This window comes from Sparus aurata, chromosome 2, assembly GCF_900880675.1.
Source record: "Sparus aurata chromosome 2, fSpaAur1.1, whole genome shotgun sequence".
Classification (NCBI taxonomy): domain Eukaryota; kingdom Metazoa; phylum Chordata; class Actinopteri; order Spariformes; family Sparidae; genus Sparus; species Sparus aurata.
Genome location: NC_044188.1, coordinates 7,363,895 through 7,383,277, shown reverse-complemented (window position 1 = coordinate 7,383,277; position 19,383 = coordinate 7,363,895). Strand labels below are relative to the sequence as shown.

Below are 19,383 nucleotides of genomic sequence, written 5' to 3'. Positions count from 1 at the left end.
AATTTCTATTCACAAGACCAACAGTGAACTACTTACAGGAGACATGTGCTCATTTACAGGTTCATAATTTACTGGTTACTACAAACATAGGTTTTTGTTCTTCTGAGATGCTGTTCTGAGAGCCTCTGTCTAATACCCAATCTACTCTGCTTGGTCACCTCACAAATGCCTGAGCCAGCACCATTCACCGTGACTCTGGTCGGTTCTGTCCTGTTTTCAACTTCCCGTTGGCTTCACTTCTATCCTGAATATAATCATATAAATGTGCAAATATGTGACATGGTGATGAAGTGTGATGTCACAAAGTCCTGGAATTAAAGGCGAAACTACTGACGAGGCATTTCAGGTACTTCTGGAGTAACGTTTCCTGTGGCAGCGAGGAGCTCTCGCTGGCGCAGACTTTGGGCTTTATAACTTTCATGCACGAAAACCAACACAACACAATGGAAGTAAAGAAAAAACTTGAGAAAGCATTGGTCTCCTTTGACTGATCGTTTCCTCATTACTAGCATTCCGCAATTACATTTAGGAAGAAAAGAAATCTAATTTTCCTCACTGAATATCAAGCATAATGAGAAGTCACATGGAAAGGCAACAACTCAGTAAACCATGTGCTTTTATTACCAGTGCATATTCATAGAGAAAACAAAATTGTTTGCATTGGTGTGACACAAACAGCGTAGGGTAAAATGCTTCTGACACATGTCAAAAAGGTGAGCCTTTGACTCTTTAAAGATGTCAGGGCTCCTGTTTGGCAACAAGTCAAACAACAGATCAGGTGCACGAAAAAAACAGCAGCTTCCTGGATGACTCGACGGGTGAAACTGGGTCATATCCTGTAGCTTATAGAGTCTATACACTTGGAAGGGTGAATGTCGGTGTTTGGGTATTCAGCACAATGGGTATTTATGTCAGACCAGAAATGTGCCTTCTTCCTGCACCTGGTCTCTCTTCTGCTGTGGCACCAGGTTTTCCTATGACATTACACAGTATGAACACCAGGGGGAGGAAGAGCAGAGTAGCTCTCCAGTTGGGAGTCATGGTTTGATGTAGTGCAGGCAGAAACTAAGATCTAACAGTGTTTTGTTAGATAGCTGACAACAGTATCATAGGCGAGTGTATTCTAAAGCGCGGATGAGTTTGCTGGCAAATGACATCAAATAATTTATCATTTAATAATATTGTAACTGTTTCCTATTTGAAAGCGAAAAAAAAACAACACTGTAAAACAGAATTCATATTCCATCCCAATCATTTCTGATCTGCATTTGCATAAATTAACAGTTTTCTTGCAAAGCTCCCAGCATCTCCCCCGCAAAAAATCTGATACCATCAAAAGAAACAAAAATATAAAAAGTTGTTCCATTGACATGGTGATCTAATCTGGATGGATTTCCTGAGATATGTGTGTTATTTCTGGTGTGTAGTTGTTAGCACTTTAATGAATAAAGCTCTTAAATTGTTAAAGGCAAAACAATCATTCTATAAGCCCATATCTTAAGCCATTAATTCTGAACAGATAAGTTTCCCAAAAAAATCTGATGGCATCCCAGATGAAAACGAAGATGGGACTGTAGCTTTGGAAACATGGACTCAAATTTCCAGATGAGAGGAGATACTGAATTCTGCTTTAAGGTGAGATTTCCTTTGAAGGGAAAGGGGTGAATTTCCAAAGGGGGAAAAAACCAAAACATAACAATTTATAAAAATAATTTGTAAATGCTGAGCTAGTGTATAAAATAAAATAAATTAGCATTTTTTTCATTTTGTATTTTCCCTTTAAAACAACAGATATTAACAAAAAAGATTATTGTGCTGCTTACATTAGCAATAAATATGACACTCTTCTTCTTTTGAGCGTGTGCTGGGTATGTTTAGAAAGCACACTTTTTAACAGCTGCCATACACACATTTTTAAAATCCTGGAATCCTTGACTGCTGCTCTCTGAATAGCCAAAAGGCTGTGTGTTTCAAAATCATAGCAAATACATACGGAGTGATCTAATATACACAATATACATTTATGTATATACAGTACATACAGCAAATCAATGCACAGATGGTGGCGACATTTTTATGTGATGTCAGTAAATGACAACTTTTACATTTCATTGCTGGAGAAGCGTAGCACTGTTCATTTCACTGTAAGCATTAACTAGTTGATGAGAAAAGCAACTGATGGGTACACTGTGTTGTTGTCTAGGCATTAAGATAAAGTAAAAATTCATGCATTGGACAAGTTATGGCTCATTAAATACTTCAATCTATCTCCTACCCTGTCCGGTCTCACAGAAAGTGTGGTTTAATATTACCACCAACGGGTTCTAACACCAGGCCTTAGCTTTATGTCCATTACTTGTCCCAAGGATGCTACATTACCCAACTTTAAAACAAACCTTCAATGCACATCATAAGTAGGGTAAACTCGAGTTCAGACACTTAATTATATCAGCTGATGTGCACATCAAAAGGCTGTATTGGAAAGGTCATTGCACCCTGTGGAATACATTGGTTGTGTCGTTGTCAGTGCTTTAAGTGGTGTAGAAATGGCTGCCTCGGGTCTCTACTGCAGGTAGCGGTAGACCTTGAAGCAGTGGTTCCCAGAGTCTGCCACCGCCACATGACCATCAGATGTAAGGGCCAGGCCCTGGGGGCCGTAAAGAGGGTCCGCTGATGTGTTGATGTAGGACAGGAAGGACCCAGAGCTGTCGAACACCTGGTGGATGAAAGAGTCGGATAAGTGAGTGATGTACTTGGAAATCTGCTCTCTGCATTCAGTGAGAGGTAGTTCTCTCAAGCTTACCTGGATCCGACTGTTGCCCCAATCAGCAACAATGATATTTCCATTGGAGTCCACAGCCACGCCCGTTGGAGCATTGAATTGGCCGTTTCCCTCTCCATGGGAACCAAATTTAAACAGGAACTCCCCATCTGCATTGTACACCTGCAGGAAAGATTACACAGGAAAGAGATAATGACACTCAGCTGTCACACATAATAAAAACATGCCAAGAAAAATATGAACAAGCATATTGCTAAAATTATCCAAAACAACACAGCCAATCAAGCACAACAGCTGTTCTTTATGTGTCTTGATGTTTGTTTGATTCTGCTTTTTATGAGTGATTTTAAGTTGCTATTTGTTTGTTTTTTTGTGTGTTTTAAATGCACCAAAAAAAGGGACTAGCAACATCATTGTGGGGAAAAAGGAGAGGTACTGTTTAGCTTCGCTAAGTGAAATTAATTGGAATAAACTGTAGATATTTTGCCTGTAAGCTATTTATTCTACTACAGTAAAGAATGTACACACATAGTTGCAACAAGCCATACCTTGACCGAATGGTTATGGAAGTCTGTAACCACAATCTCATTTTTGTTATTTACGGCCACAAAGTGAGGACCTGGAAGCAGCACAGGAGAGAGAGAGAGAGAGAGAGAAGGGGAGAGAGGGCAACAGAGGAAAGATGAGTCATCAACTGCTTTTGCAACATACGAAAGGAAGTTCCACACTATTTTTGGACTTTGAAAAAAACACGACACATAGCCGGTCACAAAGAGACACTGAGAGCCGACGTGGGACAATACGTGAGACATGACAGAGTTCACATTCACAGGGAATTGATTACTTACTGAAAACAGGGCCAGATTTACTAAGCTTTTGTTCCAGTGCAATGTTTGCACAACTTTTTTCTAAAAGAAAAGAAAAGGTCCAAGTGAGAAATTAAACTGAGAGAACGGGCGAGATTCAACTCGCTGTCTGTGCAACAACCGAAGCCATTTCAGTGAGGGATTCCAGCAATGCAAGCAAGTCTCATTCACAGCCTTCTTTCGGTGGGAACACTTTATATTCAGGTACACATATTAACCATTTATTATTGCTCATTAGCATGCATATTAGTGGCACATTGGAACATCCAATAAGGAACATTTAGCTGGTTATGCAACAGTCTCAGTTTAATACTGATCCCTCTATATGACCTACATAAGCAACATGGTTGGCCACAAAAAAAGGAAAGTTCTTGGCATTAGCTTTAACTAAGATCTCCTTAAGTAAACTCAAAGTTAGTGCTTATTGATAGCAAAGACGCTATGTTGAATGACAATCTTAATATGCTTTGCTCAGAATAGCCCTCATAAGGTGGAGATGTCACTTCATGAATATGGTCTCCCCAAGTGTTAATAGTGTCCAAACACCTCTAAATTAAGTATTTTAGACTACTATGTTACCCAAGCTAAAGTGAGGTCTTTCTCATAACCACGTCACTAGTAGTTTTACACGTATTATTCCAAACAGGTTCTACGAGTGAACATATACAAATATGTAGGCTAATATGCAGCTAGATGATGATAAAGATGTGTACCACAATATAAAAGTGTAACAAGTTTGGTTGAGTTAGAGGCGAAGACAGGAAGGACAATCATCACATCTTTGTCATGCATTGGTGTGCATTATGAACACAGCTCTGTCTTGCGGCATGATGGTCGGGTGCTTGTTTTCAGTCCAAGATTATCAATGCAACAATAAATAATCCTTAAATGTGTTGATTTCTATAATCAAACAAGCAGCGAGACATGCTTTAGTTGTTAGTTTGACAATGGTGTTTAGAAACATGCTGACCACTAAAAACAATAACATTCCTGTTGAAACATACATAAAATCTGTAAATCTGGCCCAAACACATGCTCTGCGTCATGTTTCATCTGCATCTTGTCTTCCTGTAAGAGACATCATCAATGAAATGATCGTAGCTATATTTGCTATGTAAATATAATGCAGTACCTGCAAAGTGTCTGTCTGATGTTCCCCTGGCTCCAAACTTTGTCACCAGCTTCCCATTTGATTGGAAGATGAAGACACAGCAGGCTTTGTTGTCAACCGTGATGATGTGTCCATTTTTATCCACGGCCACACCTTTGGGTCCCATCAGTCTTCCAGCACCAATTTTGTTCTGTGACACCCAAAGGCCAGTTTGGTCATTCAGTGGAACATTTTAAATTTGTGCAGAGAAAATATCTTTTCCCCCCCTGGATGAGACCACTTACCTTGAACTTGCCATCAGAGGAGAAGATGCTAATCCATCTGTTGTCATAGTCAGCTACAATGATGTCACCGTTCATGTCCACTGTGACCCCTGTGGGGCGCTGCAGCTGCCCTGGTGAACGGCCTCTGACCCCAAACCTCATCTTAAACTGGCCGTCATTTGAGAATACCTTAAAAAGGGAAAAGTAAATTACCCAAATAAACTTAAAAAAAATTCAATAATCAATAGCATTTTTTATTGTGGCTCCAGAGAGTGACAAACACTGACCTGTATACACTGATTGTTGCTGTCTGCCACCACGATCCTTCCATTACTAGAGGTCGAGATGCCTTGAAGGTTAGTGAATTCTGCTTTATCCCGACCTCTTGTTCCTGTCATATCAAGAAGACACCAGGCTACTTCAGCACAATGCATGTGTAAAAATAATCCACACATCAGTTCTGCTCTACTTTGCCTGGAATATCTCTTCATATGTTCAGCTTTGAATTGGCTTTTCAGTAGTTTACACAAAGGAAACAGAAAGTGGTCTTAAACCAAATAAAGTTGACTTGACTTAAACTGAACACTGCATCATCAGGTACTCAAACTATGATCACGCGACACAGTTGCCATAATTAAGAGCATAAGCAGCCACGTATTCACCCACCCACTCTGTAGATCAGCTCATCCTCTATTGGGTTTTCCTTTTTCTTGGTGGTGCTGTACATGCTGGAAGGCCTGCGCACAGCTTTCTGTCGAACATGACCTCCTCCTCCACTCGGGGACTTGACTCTCCTCTTCACGTCGTCTGGTGACTGCAGGACATCTGACGGCTTGACGGCACGCAGACGAAACGGACTGCCCCTAACAGGCTGTTCATACAGCAGCAAAGAGAAGGTGAACTCTCCCTCTGAACGGATCGTATATCCGACCTCGTAGGTGCCGTTCTTGTTGTCCACCACCTCGGCTTCAGTGCACACTCCATCTGCAGAGACAATCTCTGCCCTCAGAGCAGCATTACCAGTCTTCACAAGCTCTCCATCCTTGTCTTTAGTAGTGACTGTGACAGTAGTGTGCTGGCTGACCAGTGCATGTCGCAGGCCTTCACCAGTGGCAACACTCGTATGGCCGACAGCACCTGTTGTGATCAGGACTCCCAGGTTTTGGATGGAGCGTCTCAGTCCATCAGTCTCTACCTGGCATTCCAGATGTCCATTTTCGTGGGGGTGCTCAGGGAAAGTGTGTCGTGCCAGGGCACTGACCCGCTCACCCATCTGTTTCTGGACCAACAGGACCTCAGTGGCACTGCCATGGCTCAGGGCCTGCTCGGTGAAGTTGCAGCTGCTCTGAATGTTCTCTTTGCCCTGAAGCAAAGAGGTCAGCTGGGCTTGAAGCACCTAAGAATATCCAAGGAGACAGAAACTGACAGTCAGCGGTGCCTGGACTAAAATGTAAAATATAAAGACAGCATATTCTCAGCTTTTTCCATTAAAAGAAAAAAAAGCAGAAAGACCTCTGACCTTCTGCTTGGTGCTGCAGATATTTTCCACCTCAGTAATGAGAGCAGTCTTGCGTTGGTGTAAGGCCTTCTCCAGCTCGTCAAAAGTGTTACTTATTTCAGTAACTGCCTCATTTTTCCGCTCTGTAAGCTGCTTGGAGATCTCATTCACAAGATCAATGGCAGCTGTCAGCTGAGGTAGTCTACCAGGAGAATGATAAAAAAAAATGAACATAGATTAATTTCATTGTAATAAATCATACTTTTTTGAATATTAACAAGATCCTCTAAATGCAAAAAAAAAAATCATTATCTATTAAAAGCACTGAAAATCGTACCTGTTGCGCACAGCGTCCAGCTGATTTTTAAGCGCTGACTTGTGCTGTTCCAGCACATCCCTCAGAGGAACTGTCACATGTTCCCTGTGTTCTCCTTCTGTACACTCCAGACACATGGCTGTTTCACATGACTCGCAGTAAAACTCCATCACCTGCAGATGGTGCAGTGGAGCACAAGACAAGTGGTCATTATATTTCTGTGGGTTCATTTGCTTATAAACACTTTTAAGTAAAAATACAAATTTGGGTTTGTCTCTGGTTGATATTGTAACATAAAACATCCTCTGTCCTCCTGTCTTAGCTCACCTTGCCCTCATGGTTGGGACAGGAGAGGGGCTGACAGGCTGTGGCTGCACTGGCTGATTCAAGAACATTACAGGCCTCTGGTCGGCTGCACTCTGGGTCTCGCTGTAACACCTCCATTAGGTTTGTGATAAAGAAGTTATTCTGCAAGGCTGCCACACCCTTCTCTGGCAAGATGGAGGTCTGTCTGCATACTGGGCAGGACAGCGTCAAAGACTGGGGAGGGATGTAGTTCTGTAGACACCTACACAGAAACAAACAGAAGTAAATGAGAGGGGTGCAGCTGCAGTGTAAAAATGCTAAACTTTTATTTTTGACTTCCTTACAAGACAATAAGTCTCTGGTCTCAGCTTTTAATGGGTACCAAATTATTTATAACTGTACTATCTGTCCCATTTGGGAGCAACAGAGCTGTGGAAATCAGCGCCTGCTGCCAACAACCTCGGTCCATAAAAAATGCTGTCTGTTTTCTTGCGGCCAAGCACAGAGTGGTTCGTGCCTTACATCATGCAGAAGACACAGTTATGAGAGAAGAGCTGGTATAAATGCTGTTATTTGGGGCCATTAGATTTAATTAAGCATAACACTGAACGCATTAAAGGATGTCTCATCTTTGAATTTTTCTTAAAAATGGTTCATAGTTCTTATTAGCTTTTCTCATCTTGTATCGCTTTTCTCTTTAATTGACACCCAATCCCCTTCTGTTTGTCTTCCTACTGTCATTTTAATCCTATTGATCAGTCAATAGGATTAAGGTCAATCAGTCGTAAAGCACTTTGAACTGCATTGTATGAGAGATGCTGTACAAATAATGTTTGATTGAATGATCAAGGGCTTACTTCTCACAGAAGGTGTGCAGGCAGGGCAGGACCTTGGGGTTGTGATAATGGTCCAAACAGATGCTGCAGACCAGGAACTGCTTGTCTATCTGCCTGACCACGGGGCTGGTGCTGCCTGTCTCACGCTTGGCCATAGTGATGGACATTCAAAGGGGGCGAAAGAGCCACTTAACCTGTACACAAAGGGGGACAAAAACAGGAGAAAGGTCAAGAAAGCTTTAGGGAAACAGTCAAGCAGGGTGAGGAGGGTGTGTTTGTCTGCCCTCAGCATGAGCAGAGGAAGAAATGAGTCATAATGCTGTTAACATTATAAAACCTCATCCTAGTCCTGTATCTGCTGGCACTTTACGCTCCCTCTCTCTCTTATTAAAGTGTGTCAGTTGGTTGAACACCCGCATAGCCAGAGGTTGTTCGACTTTATAAGTGAAAATACTAATCTAGCTAATGCAGTGGAATAAAAATGAATACATGTGATTAACACTGCAGGGCAGAACTCTCAGCTGTGACAACTATGCAGTCTAGGAGCCAACATGTCTGTGTTTACAGTGCTGTTAGAAGTGTAGTAAATATGCTGTGTACAAAAAAATGCTTCAGTGCATTTTGTGCAATTCCACCATTAATGATGTCTCCTGTGTTTTCGTTTAACATTCGCTGAACTCCAGACGAGAGGATCCCTGCTGTTTTTCTGTTCAGATGGCCGTAACTGCTGCATGAAATTGTATCACTGGGTCACGTACAGATTATCTCAGTGTGCCACAGACATGTTGTACATCTGTCATATTGTACATAAGCACATAAAGGATTACGCGAACACAGAAAACACACACACACAGTACTTAAAATAAAGAGCAGTAGAAATTTAAACATCAACAATTTGCATTTTATATAAAGTCAGGAACATTTTATCCATTGGTCTGTTTCTTTTCTTTGATTCAGCTGTAAATCAGAAACTATTCAGTCCCATTCTCAGTCTTCCCCCAAAATAATCTGTCATTACTTAAATCAGGAAACTGACACAACACACAAGATTAAATTGAACATTGATTATTAGCCACTAGCTCTTTGTGTTTCCGTTTCATCTCAGATACTGCTCTTGTTGTCAGGAACTACTCTGTCACGCACCATTTTCTAGAAACCTTAAGACTGCATTGTGTTTTTGAATGGACGCAGATGATTTACAGATAGATGTCATTAAACAGGGAGTATTGTCTGACAGTGTGTCATTGGTGACATGAAGGGCTCTGACCTATCGAAAGGCAATCTGTTGAAGGATCCGCTCCAAAGAAACTGTGAATGTTGCACTAACTGAGAAACTACCAGGCTTTCTTTCCATTTTTTTGCAACACTGTTAAGCAACATCTTTCCTGATTATGTTCACATGACGTAGGTGAGGCTTCTAGAGTAAAGTCATAAATGCTCATAAATGCGTGAATCGAGTTGGCAGAGCAAAAAATGATGTAATATCTTGCACAAATGTCACTGAAATCTGTCTTCTGCCACGCAATGCATTAATCACCTATATCTGGAAAATGATATCTTAAATACACCTCCTAAACAAAGTATATAAAACTCATGCAGATATCTATAAGAAACGCTGACCCCTGCTTTGTTTACATTCAGATTCATAGCTTAAGATAAACTACAAAGACATGATAAGCATGAACATGTAGTGCCAATGTAATCAGTGAGAGCCTGAGAGCGGCGGAATGTGACAACCTGAACTGTACAGCTCCCAACTGTCATGTTTGAATGAATTCAACTGCAAAGAAAAGAACAATCCTAGAAGCAAAGTGAAATGGGAACAGATGCTATTTTTATCCCCAAAACATTCTTGTGGACCAGAATGTAGTAGTTCTACATCACCAGGAACTGTGAAATATCACTGTAAAGTCAGTGATGCGCTAAACAAGCCACACTTATTGTAATGTGTTACACCACAAGGAGGCAGGAGATCTAGCAGATAAATGCGCACCTTCATGTAAAAAATGGATCCACTTAACTGAGACTCACTACTATTTTTAATAAATCATAACAGCAGCTGTTACTATGCCAGTTAAGAGCCATTCAAGCTAATTAATCCTAAGAAAGCACACTCAAACCTTTCCTTAGAGTACATTGGTAACTCACCCATCAGCTCCTCATGCGTCATAGGCCTATGACTGTACCCTTCATCAGCCTCGCCTCATATGTCATCCGCTGCTCCAACAGCAGGGTTTGTAATTTCTATGTTGAGGTTGCATTTAGACGACTGCTGGCTCTCTCAGTCTGACCTTACTAGCAGGCCTGCACATCACCTAGCACCAACTGCTAAAGCCTCCCACTCTGCCTCTCAGCTCTGAGCAGTGCCTTGAAAAATATAGCTAGGCCCCTTTTTCTTTGAGAGTGAAGAAAGGAAAGAGGAAGCTTAAAAATGCCACTCCCAAAATTCCTACTAGTTCCTTCCCTTGACTCCCAGCTGGCTGAGTTCAGGCCCCACCTGTCTGCCTGTCTATGGGGAGTTTGGGGGAATATTCACGGTGAACTGGGTTGTCTGTCTCACATGAGCAAGCGGGCCTCAGAAGCAGCTGTCCCTCTCTGAAACACAGAGCAGCGAGCTCTAACAATGGCATTCCAGCTCAGCTCGCAGTGCACCACCCCACATCTCTTCCCCTCCTCTTCTCCTTCTTTCTATTGTATTCTCCTTTTCTTCTTCTCTCTTTCTCTCTCTCAACGACATAAATTCACTCGTAGCATCAGCAGGCCTGAGCTCAGCCACAGACGTCTTGCAGATGGGGATTTGCACAAGCACGTAGGCCCATTGTTGCGCCCTGCCAAGTGATTTCAGGGCCTACTGACTGAGGAGGACTACCGAGGCCTTTCACTGTCCTTACAGCCCGCCCTTCCCCGACCCTCTTCGTCTCTCCCTCCCCTTGCCTCCCCTCAGAAGCCCTCCCCTCCCCAAGCAGTCTTCCCTTCTCATGGACTCTGAATTGCAGCAGCTGAATGGTGACATCAGGAGGAAGGTTGAGGAGCCAAAGCCCTCAGGCTCCTCCCCTCCCGGCTGGCTAGCCGCTGCCTTTAAGGCTGCAACAGTCTCCCCCCCCACATCCCCTTCCCTTCCCTTCCTCCCTGGCAGCCCGTTCTCTAAACAGCCCTGCTCGGCTCAGTTCCTCCCACTAGCCTCACCACAGAAAGAGGATCTGTCTTTAAAAACAGTCTCGCTCTCTGACAGCAGTCCCTGTTGTTGTGCGTGTGCTTAGAGAAAATCTGGACAACATGAGCAAAAACTGCCTTGAAAAAATCTACAGAAAAGATTAAAAAAACGTCAATTTATCCATTGCAGTTGGTAACACACAACTTTACAAGGCTTTGTTGCAAAGCTCTAAAGGGTTCCACTGTTCAAAGAAATACAATGTGGACAGAAAAATCTAAAAATAACAGAAAAACATGAGTTGAGATCTTAAAAATAGCTCTGATAGAAACATAAGACAGTAATCGTGACAGCACAGACTAGAGACCTAAATCTGCAGCACGCTGATGTTTGAAGTTGCATGTGACTGGATCTTTTTCAAGGCTCTGTCACGGGAACTGCATGATCAGCACTTCATACAGATGAGGTCAGTTGTTCAAGTCAGTACTCAACTGTGTTTTCTCTGAACTGTATCTGTCGCATTAGAACATGACGCCTGCAGAAAATCCATATGAATGTTGTTTGGATATTCATGCTGTTTTTACTGCAAAGCATCCCTTGCCACTCTCACCCTGCATGACAGTTAAGTGGCTTAATGTCCTCCTGCAGGGTCAGCCCCTGTCTGCCATCTGGATTACAGCGTCTCCCAGACTCTGATGACACCATCACGCCCAGTCAACTCAAATTAAAGCACACGCCTCACACACACGTACTTAAACTTGGCCTTACACTACTCAAATAGTTTAACATTAGCACCAGTGAGGAGTGGCAGTCATTGCTTGTCCATAAAGGGGATATTTCTTACTTGATGTCAGTTGTTTGTGTGCTAAACGCTTTGTCCCCGATGGCACAGACATCTAAAATAAATGGTTTAATTGGATTTCAGAAACATGAGCTCACGTTTAGAGAAAACACTGCAGTCTGCCTAATCTGCTTGGATTGCGCCTGCTACACAAGGGCAGGTAGCCTTGCCCCGCTCTTCACCCCACCAACAAAGTGTGGCCTGTTTTTGTACAGTAGCTGTGTACTTGCACAAGAGAGCTGTCTTTTTTCCTATTTGCAAATTACCACTCTGAGGCTATTCTGTCCTACATAATACAAAAAGTAATGACTCATGTCTGCTAGCCCAGTGCATTTCCTCTACTTGAATGTGAATGAATAAAAGAAAGAAATGTTTTGCCTTGTGACTAATGGATGGAATGAGTGATGCTATCTTTTACGGATGTGAAAACGTCCCACTTAGAATCACCCAAAAAGTCAGACTGAATAGATGATCTACTTCTCCCACCAAGAGGTTTAATTATTCATGAGACCTATTATGTAATATTCTGTGGAAAGGCCCTCCAAAATATGACCTAAGTTAAATCAGGCTACTCCCAAACTGACTCATAGTTAGTTAGAAATTTAATATGAATTTTAATATTCATGTCTTTTAAAGGGTGGACTCTTCCACAGGATAAAATCCAATTTTAATTTTCTAAACTTTTGATAGAAAATAGTTTCTGATGAGAGATTTTCACAACAACATCTGTAGATTATCTCCACTAACTGGGGAGTGGCTCTCGATTGCCTTTCAGCAGTACATACTTCAATTCCATTCACTTTGAAAGGGCAGGTTGATGATGATATCTATCTATAAAAGCAAGGAATCTCTGTCTGTCTGTGTGTGTGTGTGTGTGTGTGTGTGTGTGTGTGTGTGTGTGTGTGTGTGTGTGTGTGTGTGTATGCCTCAAATATCTCTGCGGATCAGGATCAGACTGACCTGAGACTTACAACATGGCTGCTGCGTGGTTCAAAGGTGTGCGACTTCGCATTTGTTTGGACTGCAATGATACCGTTAATAAATTATTTCATAAATGCTTTACAAATCCGTGAGCATTGTCCACCGGAGCCACCACAGTCACGTGCGCACCAGAGCCAATCACTGCAGAGCTCACCGCGAACCCCCCACCTTAAGAAACAAGCAGAGTTATACCTGCAGCGGCGCGAGCTGGACCGGGATTTTGCCGGCAGTTCGGTCCGTTCTGTTCGTTGCATCTAAACTGACTGTTGTGTATTAATGAGACTAAAAGAGTCCGGCCCGAGTCTGTTCGGGTCTGAGGAGATGTGCGAACAACAAAGTGGAATCGGAATCTGTGGATGTTCGTGTGTAGCTAGCTGCTAGCCGCTAGCCAACCTACACGGCCCACCTCCCGAGGCGACAGACCAGACGCAACGGCACGTCCAAAACCGGACTTAGGGTAAATAATGTCCTCCACGCTTTTTCGCGAACATTGCCGTCACGTTTGCTTTGTGTCTGGTGCAGGAAGAAACGGTAAAAACGGGCTTTTGTCACGAAAGTGTCCAAGCAGCAAGTTTGGTTGTTGAGGAACAGGAAGTTGTGGGAGGGACGCAGGCGGATGATTGACAGGCAACAACGGTCGGTGTATAGACAGCGATATTGAGAGTTGAGAGATTTGTGACATTTAGCGTGTTTGGAGTGTATAGTTAGCGTGTTATGTAGTGTTTGGTGTAGTATGTAGTAGAGTCGGTTTTTTGTTTAATGAGTCAAAACAATGAGGAGACGAATGAGCATTGCCTGCATTTAAATGTTAATAGTTACGTATAACTTTGTAAATTTTTTAAATGTATGCACATATTTAGCAAACAACAATTTATATTTGCATTATAAGGAAAAAAAATGGTTTGTTAAACATATTTGTGGTTTTCACAGTAAAGAAATCAAACTTTTTCTACTCAGATTTTGTTTTTTTTGTGTGATTTCATGTCCATTGTGTTAATACAGTATGTCAAAATAAAAAAATAACTGTACAGTCACACATGTGAGGTTGTGCTGAAAATAATGACACCAAGTAAATAATTTTTAAGGTGAAATATAGCCTAATGGCAAAATCAAAAATAGTCAAAAACGGCCAATTATACCCTGGAATATCGGATTTCACAACAAACCTAAATATCCCTGACGTCCCACCTTCAAACACAGCCTCATTTGGCCATCCATGAAAAAGCTACTTAACCTCCCACTTTTCTATAGGAATACATTTTTCTTACGGGCACTGCACTAGTAAGTCAAAGGCAAAGATCTTGAAAACCTGTTATACAACATGGTCTTGATGGCTGGATGTGATCCTTGATGATTGAAATCAGTATCATAATATTTAGAAGGATGTTTTCTGATATCTCTTCATGACATGATACAGCAAATGCATGCAAAATCCAATAAATAATGATAAAAATCAATGTTAAAAGAAAAGTATTATCTTCCACTGTTTAAGTCTATTAAAGCAATTTAATTATGATACTGCTCCACTTTAAGGTGATAAATGAAATGATACTTCTGGAAATTTGAATTCACAAAAATTGCATATGACGTATGTAATTCATATGTGAATTTCATGTTTTGTTTTCATTAGGGGGAAACTGACCCTTTAAGCGGGCCGTAATTTCTAGATTGAAAATATAATTCCCTCGTTGGACTGTTCAGGATTCCAGGATGTTTGCACTTCAAGGGTCATAAAAAGTACTATTTCCCTTCCCTTGCTCTTCCCCTGTTTGTGTAAGAGGCAGGTACATTTCTTCCAAATCCCTCCAGTATTTTAAGTCTGTGTTTCATGTTCATCTTCTTACTTTTTGCGTTATTACATGCACTTTTATGTGGAATAAGTTCTTTGTACTTCTGTTACAGCCCAGTGATATCTGCTGTTTGTGTCCCAGAGAGGACCTCAGACTGTAGAGTTTCTCAACAGTTTACTTGATCAGTCAGCTGGTCTGGTAAACATGGGCTAAAGTCTGAGTGACCTGAGGTAGAAAGTGTTGGCCCTCGATGATGTGGGGTCAAGATTGTGTTTAAATATAGACTGTCGTTTATGTTTCCATCCACATCTGTTGTGTCCCTGTGTGTGTGTCATCAAGCAGTAATTGTTCCTGTGTATGCTCTGCCCGAGAGGTAGCCTGGTGTTGGTTTTGACTGAAGGCACCATTGCAGATAGATTTTGTGAACTGTGAAGGAACTGTGTAGATTGTACTGAGGAAATATGTTTGACCAAGAGCGAGAAAGGAGAAGAGAGTAGAATTAAGGAAGACTAAGCTTTATCACAGGGATTTATTCCATAAATTACAGAACAACAAAACATCTGAATAAGCAAATGGGAAACTTGTGATCATTGTGTGGAATGTAATTCAGGATCAGGTCAAGCAGAACTGGTGTATTGTCAGATCTGTACTAGAGATAACAGTCCACGGGGCCCTTGTGCTGTTTATAACAACATGGCCGATGTAAAACCTGAAAACGAGACATCTGAGAATCACATTTCTGAAGTCAGTATCTGTGTTTTGAGGGTGTTAAGGGGCTGTCGTGGGGCCAGCGAGGGGAGCCTGGCTCCATGATGACTCATCAATCATTATTCACACAACACAGAAACCTCTGCTCCTCAAACTAACAAGCTCCCCTTCCACTCCACTGCATAGGATGAAGGAATCTGTCTCAACGCATCAGTCTCTGTCAGACGGGGGACAGCGGTAATGGCAGTGGACGTTGGATTTCACGTAATGAAAGTAGAAAACAGCAAACGTTATGTTTAAGATCTTTGAGAACGACAGACTCACAATAAGACACGACTATTTCAACCATTGCTTTTTCTTATTCCACACTGTTTTCACAGAGCTCATCCTCTGCAGAGGAATACATTTTCATTTAGCAAAAAAATGCCTGACAAAAATTTGCCGGCCAAGTTAACATTGAAAAACTATAAAAATGGACTCTAATTGTAAAGTGCAGTCTATTATGATTATTACTCCTTTTCTTATCTGCCTTTGTTTGCAGCCATGAGATTGATAAGATCTGACAGCTAATGAGAGAAGATGAAAGAAAGTGACCACGTCACGTCAAGTACAGTAGTCAGCAGAGCTTTTAATCACGGCTGACATAAAAAAGGAGTCAGGAGACATCTGTGTCTCTCCCTGTAAGCTCACTATCACAAAGGCTGGCAGAAGACAATGCGGAATGCGGGCAGTGTGTCTGCAGGCACAACATGCTGCAGATTTTATAAAAGGTCGATCAGTGGACAACCCTCATCCACCTGCAGTCAGAGCTGCGGGGTGACTGTGGCGTCTCATATGGTGATTCATGATATCTTGTGCAACTACACCGCCATTGTTTTTCCTGACAATTTGATTGCCAGTGGTCAGAGTGGTACAATAATTAAGTGGTGTCACAACTTGTAAACAAATGTCAATTGCTTTGCAACATGACAAGTGAATGTTCAGAATGTATGATGAACTGGATGTGATTTTGAAAGGACACCATGACACAAATGTTTGGTTTGATTAAATGTTTTATAAAAGTGGTTAATGCGCTCTATAAAAACTCAAAAAGCTCAAAACATATGCGGGTATTGTAACATTTATATAACTAGGATTTGTATTGCCTTGTGTTTAGATAAATTGACATAGCAGTCTGTTGTGTTCATTAACTTTGGAATAAATGTTTCGGGAAATGTTTAAAACCTTTTTAAATAACTGTAATGTTGTCTTTCCTGGAAGCACTGCATCATCTGGGTTTGGTTTATGTTTATATGCTGCAAAATACTCAGAAATTGCATTTAAGTTCAGGTTTCATATACAGTTTATGTCTGTATTTACATTATATAATCTCTTATGTGTCTGCGTCCTTCTTCATTTAGGTTATGTTACACTTAAGATGCCTTGTGTGCAAAATTTAAATACAAACCTTGATGGATATGGCCACGCCTAATCAAGTTGTTCAAGGAAATCCTTCTCAAAGGAGAGCAAATTACATTGTCTAATGATTGGCTTTGATCAATCTTAATTGGAAACCAGGACATAAGAGTATAATGAGCAGAATTAAATTAAGTCTTGTTAATAATCATACGCGATCCAAGTCTGAAAATAGGCCAAGAACAATCTTCATTGAGGGAGTGATTTAAAATTTAAATAGTAGAACAATAAAGAAACTTCAAATGACCAAACTTAATACATAGGTGGATTTTACTGGGTGAAGCAATTTTCTTTGCTTTCTTAAAAGCAAGTGCCATAGTTATTACACACAGCAATATTATTAAGAGCTACAGTTCAGTAGTCTTCATTGTATTGCATTGGAACTTTGGTTTTCTACAGACCTTGTGATGAGAAGTAATAAAGGTTAAGAGGGCGTAAGAAGTTCTGATTTAAGTACCATATTAAGACCATTTAATGGAACAACAAAAGTGAAATTTAAAGGACAAGCCCAATCAATTGTTTCAACTGATGCAGAATTAAAACACATTTGGTTGGTACCTTTTGATTTCAGTGCATGGCACATTAAAATAACCACAGTGAAAGTTTCTGTCACAGGCCTCATTTACATGTGAGCTATGTAACCTGGAGATTATATTATATACATCAGTGAAAATGAAAGATCAGAGTCAAATCATTTCAATCAATCAATCTTTTTAATCAATCCACCTATCTTTTTTATTGGGTGGAACGTGAATTGAATTTAAAAAGTAGAGCCCAGCTTCACCTTCATTAAAGCACACGTCTGTATTCAAAGGTTGTCTCTAATCAATTTTAGCCTACGATTTAAACCCTGCTGTTCCTGGCAGCAAACACTTGGTCTCAGTTCAAGATTTAATAAAGATGTATTGAAACAATTCAGAGTGTACTAGTACAGTCAACACAGCACACTTGTTTGTAACACAGTTCTCTTATGCTACCAGCCTAAGAACACATACATGAGAGAGACCAAACCCATGTATACAACCTGCATGAAAGCCTGCAGACCTGAGACAGACATGTAACTCCTACTAATAATGTGCCCCCAGGCACAGCATTCAGGACCGTCTGCAACCTCCCTGTGACCCAGTGCAGGCAGCCAGCAGAGCAAAACCCTTTCCATCATCAACATGTGACTTTTACGATAGTTTCACACCAAGATGAGCCATCTTCCAGAACAAAAGACCAATCAATACGGAACCACTGAGCCATCCACTCACAGTCCAGGCCAGAGGTATGAAAATGATGCATTGGCTGTTGCTGCAGCACAATGCAACACCAGGACTCAGAGAATGACATAAGCAAACAACACGCTGATTCACATGTGGCTCACACAGCTTCCCAGCAATATAACCCCATACATATTCAGATCAGAACACCAACGGAAGATCACTAATCCTCTAAACAAAAGAGCATGTATGGCTGATTACAGAGCCCAGCCCTCAGACTGCAGCACAGATGCCCACCTGCTACAGAGCCGGCAGCCAGGGCCGCCTAGGAGCTAAAATGGAGAAGTGTGTGGGCTGGTGGAGGAAGCAATAAAGAATCAGAGCAGCACAGTGTTTCAGTGCAACAGTTGCTCTTGAACGAGGCTGGATTAAAAAAGGTTTTTGCTTTATGTTTGTCATGACTGATGAATAATAAAACAAATTAAAAAAGCAGAATATATCACAACAGAGAGCACATCAACCCCTGTGTGATTCACCAAATGCACAGATGCTGGATGGGATGCAGTGATCAATAATTCATCTGCTCTCATCCCAGTTATTTTATTATTCAGGACTCCAGTTAATGGCACAAACGAGATGAGAAAGCAGAAATGCGATACCATCAAAAAAAAGGGGTGAATGACCAGATTGTACTCACATGAATTCCCAGCAGGAGGGAGTGGAGTGTCAGCATTGCAGGCCGCGGAGAAAGCTTCCCATTGTCAGTGTCCCAATCCTCTACAACAAATCCACAGACCGGGCGACAGAAAGGAAAGGGCAGGGTCTGTCTGGGAGAAGAAGGGGACAGTAAGGAAGAGGAGAAGGGAAAGGAGGAGATTAGGGGAGTGGCTTGCACGCAGCATTGGTCAGATAGCAGATGGGAGGAGTTGAAGAACCCAATGGCATATGGAGGGGGCAGGGAACATGCAAACCAGTCGAAATCTCAGGAACTGACTGAGGGAAACAGTCTGTCTGGTGCAAAGGGGTTTGGCTTCCATAGATAACACCCAGTTCCCTTAAAAGGACAAAGGATGCAGCTTATTACCTTTAAGCTTTGAATCATTAGGGTGCATTAAGTGTGAAGACAGAAGGAAGATACTGCTGAGTAAATAGGCAAAAATCCTGAAACCAAAATGCAGTTCAGTCGTTTAACAGTTCAGCAGCACATTTTATTCATATTCTCTTAGATCCTACCTCAGGAGACCCCAGTTTCCTCAATTTTTAGAGTTATCAGG

The 19,383-nt window shown here is 41.6% G+C and overlaps 1 protein-coding gene across 2 annotated transcripts; it reads right to left on the bottom strand.

The window, feature by feature from the left end:
- Positions 1-599: 599 nt before the first annotated feature.
- LOC115565905 (tripartite motif-containing protein 3-like) lies at positions 600-19,013 on the bottom strand. 2 transcript variants are annotated; one of them, XM_030391559.1, is made up of 13 exons: positions 18,807-19,009; positions 8,000-8,172; positions 7,164-7,404; positions 6,858-7,009; positions 6,542-6,722; positions 5,689-6,418; positions 5,310-5,413; positions 5,044-5,211; positions 4,781-4,949; positions 3,631-3,690; positions 3,331-3,401; positions 2,804-2,944; positions 600-2,716 (listed from the first exon to the last, which is right to left on the bottom strand). In XM_030391559.1, exons 2-13 carry the CDS (start codon positions 8,143-8,145, stop codon positions 2,564-2,566), a joined length of 2,316 nt encoding a protein of 771 aa, XP_030247419.1. In that variant the 5' UTR covers positions 8,146-8,172; positions 18,807-19,009; the 3' UTR covers positions 600-2,563. The 2 variants fall into 2 exon arrangements, with proteins under 2 accessions (XP_030247419.1, XP_030247427.1); XM_030391567.1 differs by lacking the exon at positions 3,631-3,690 and having other exon boundaries at positions 18,807-19,013.
- Positions 19,014-19,383: the final 370 nt, after the last annotated feature.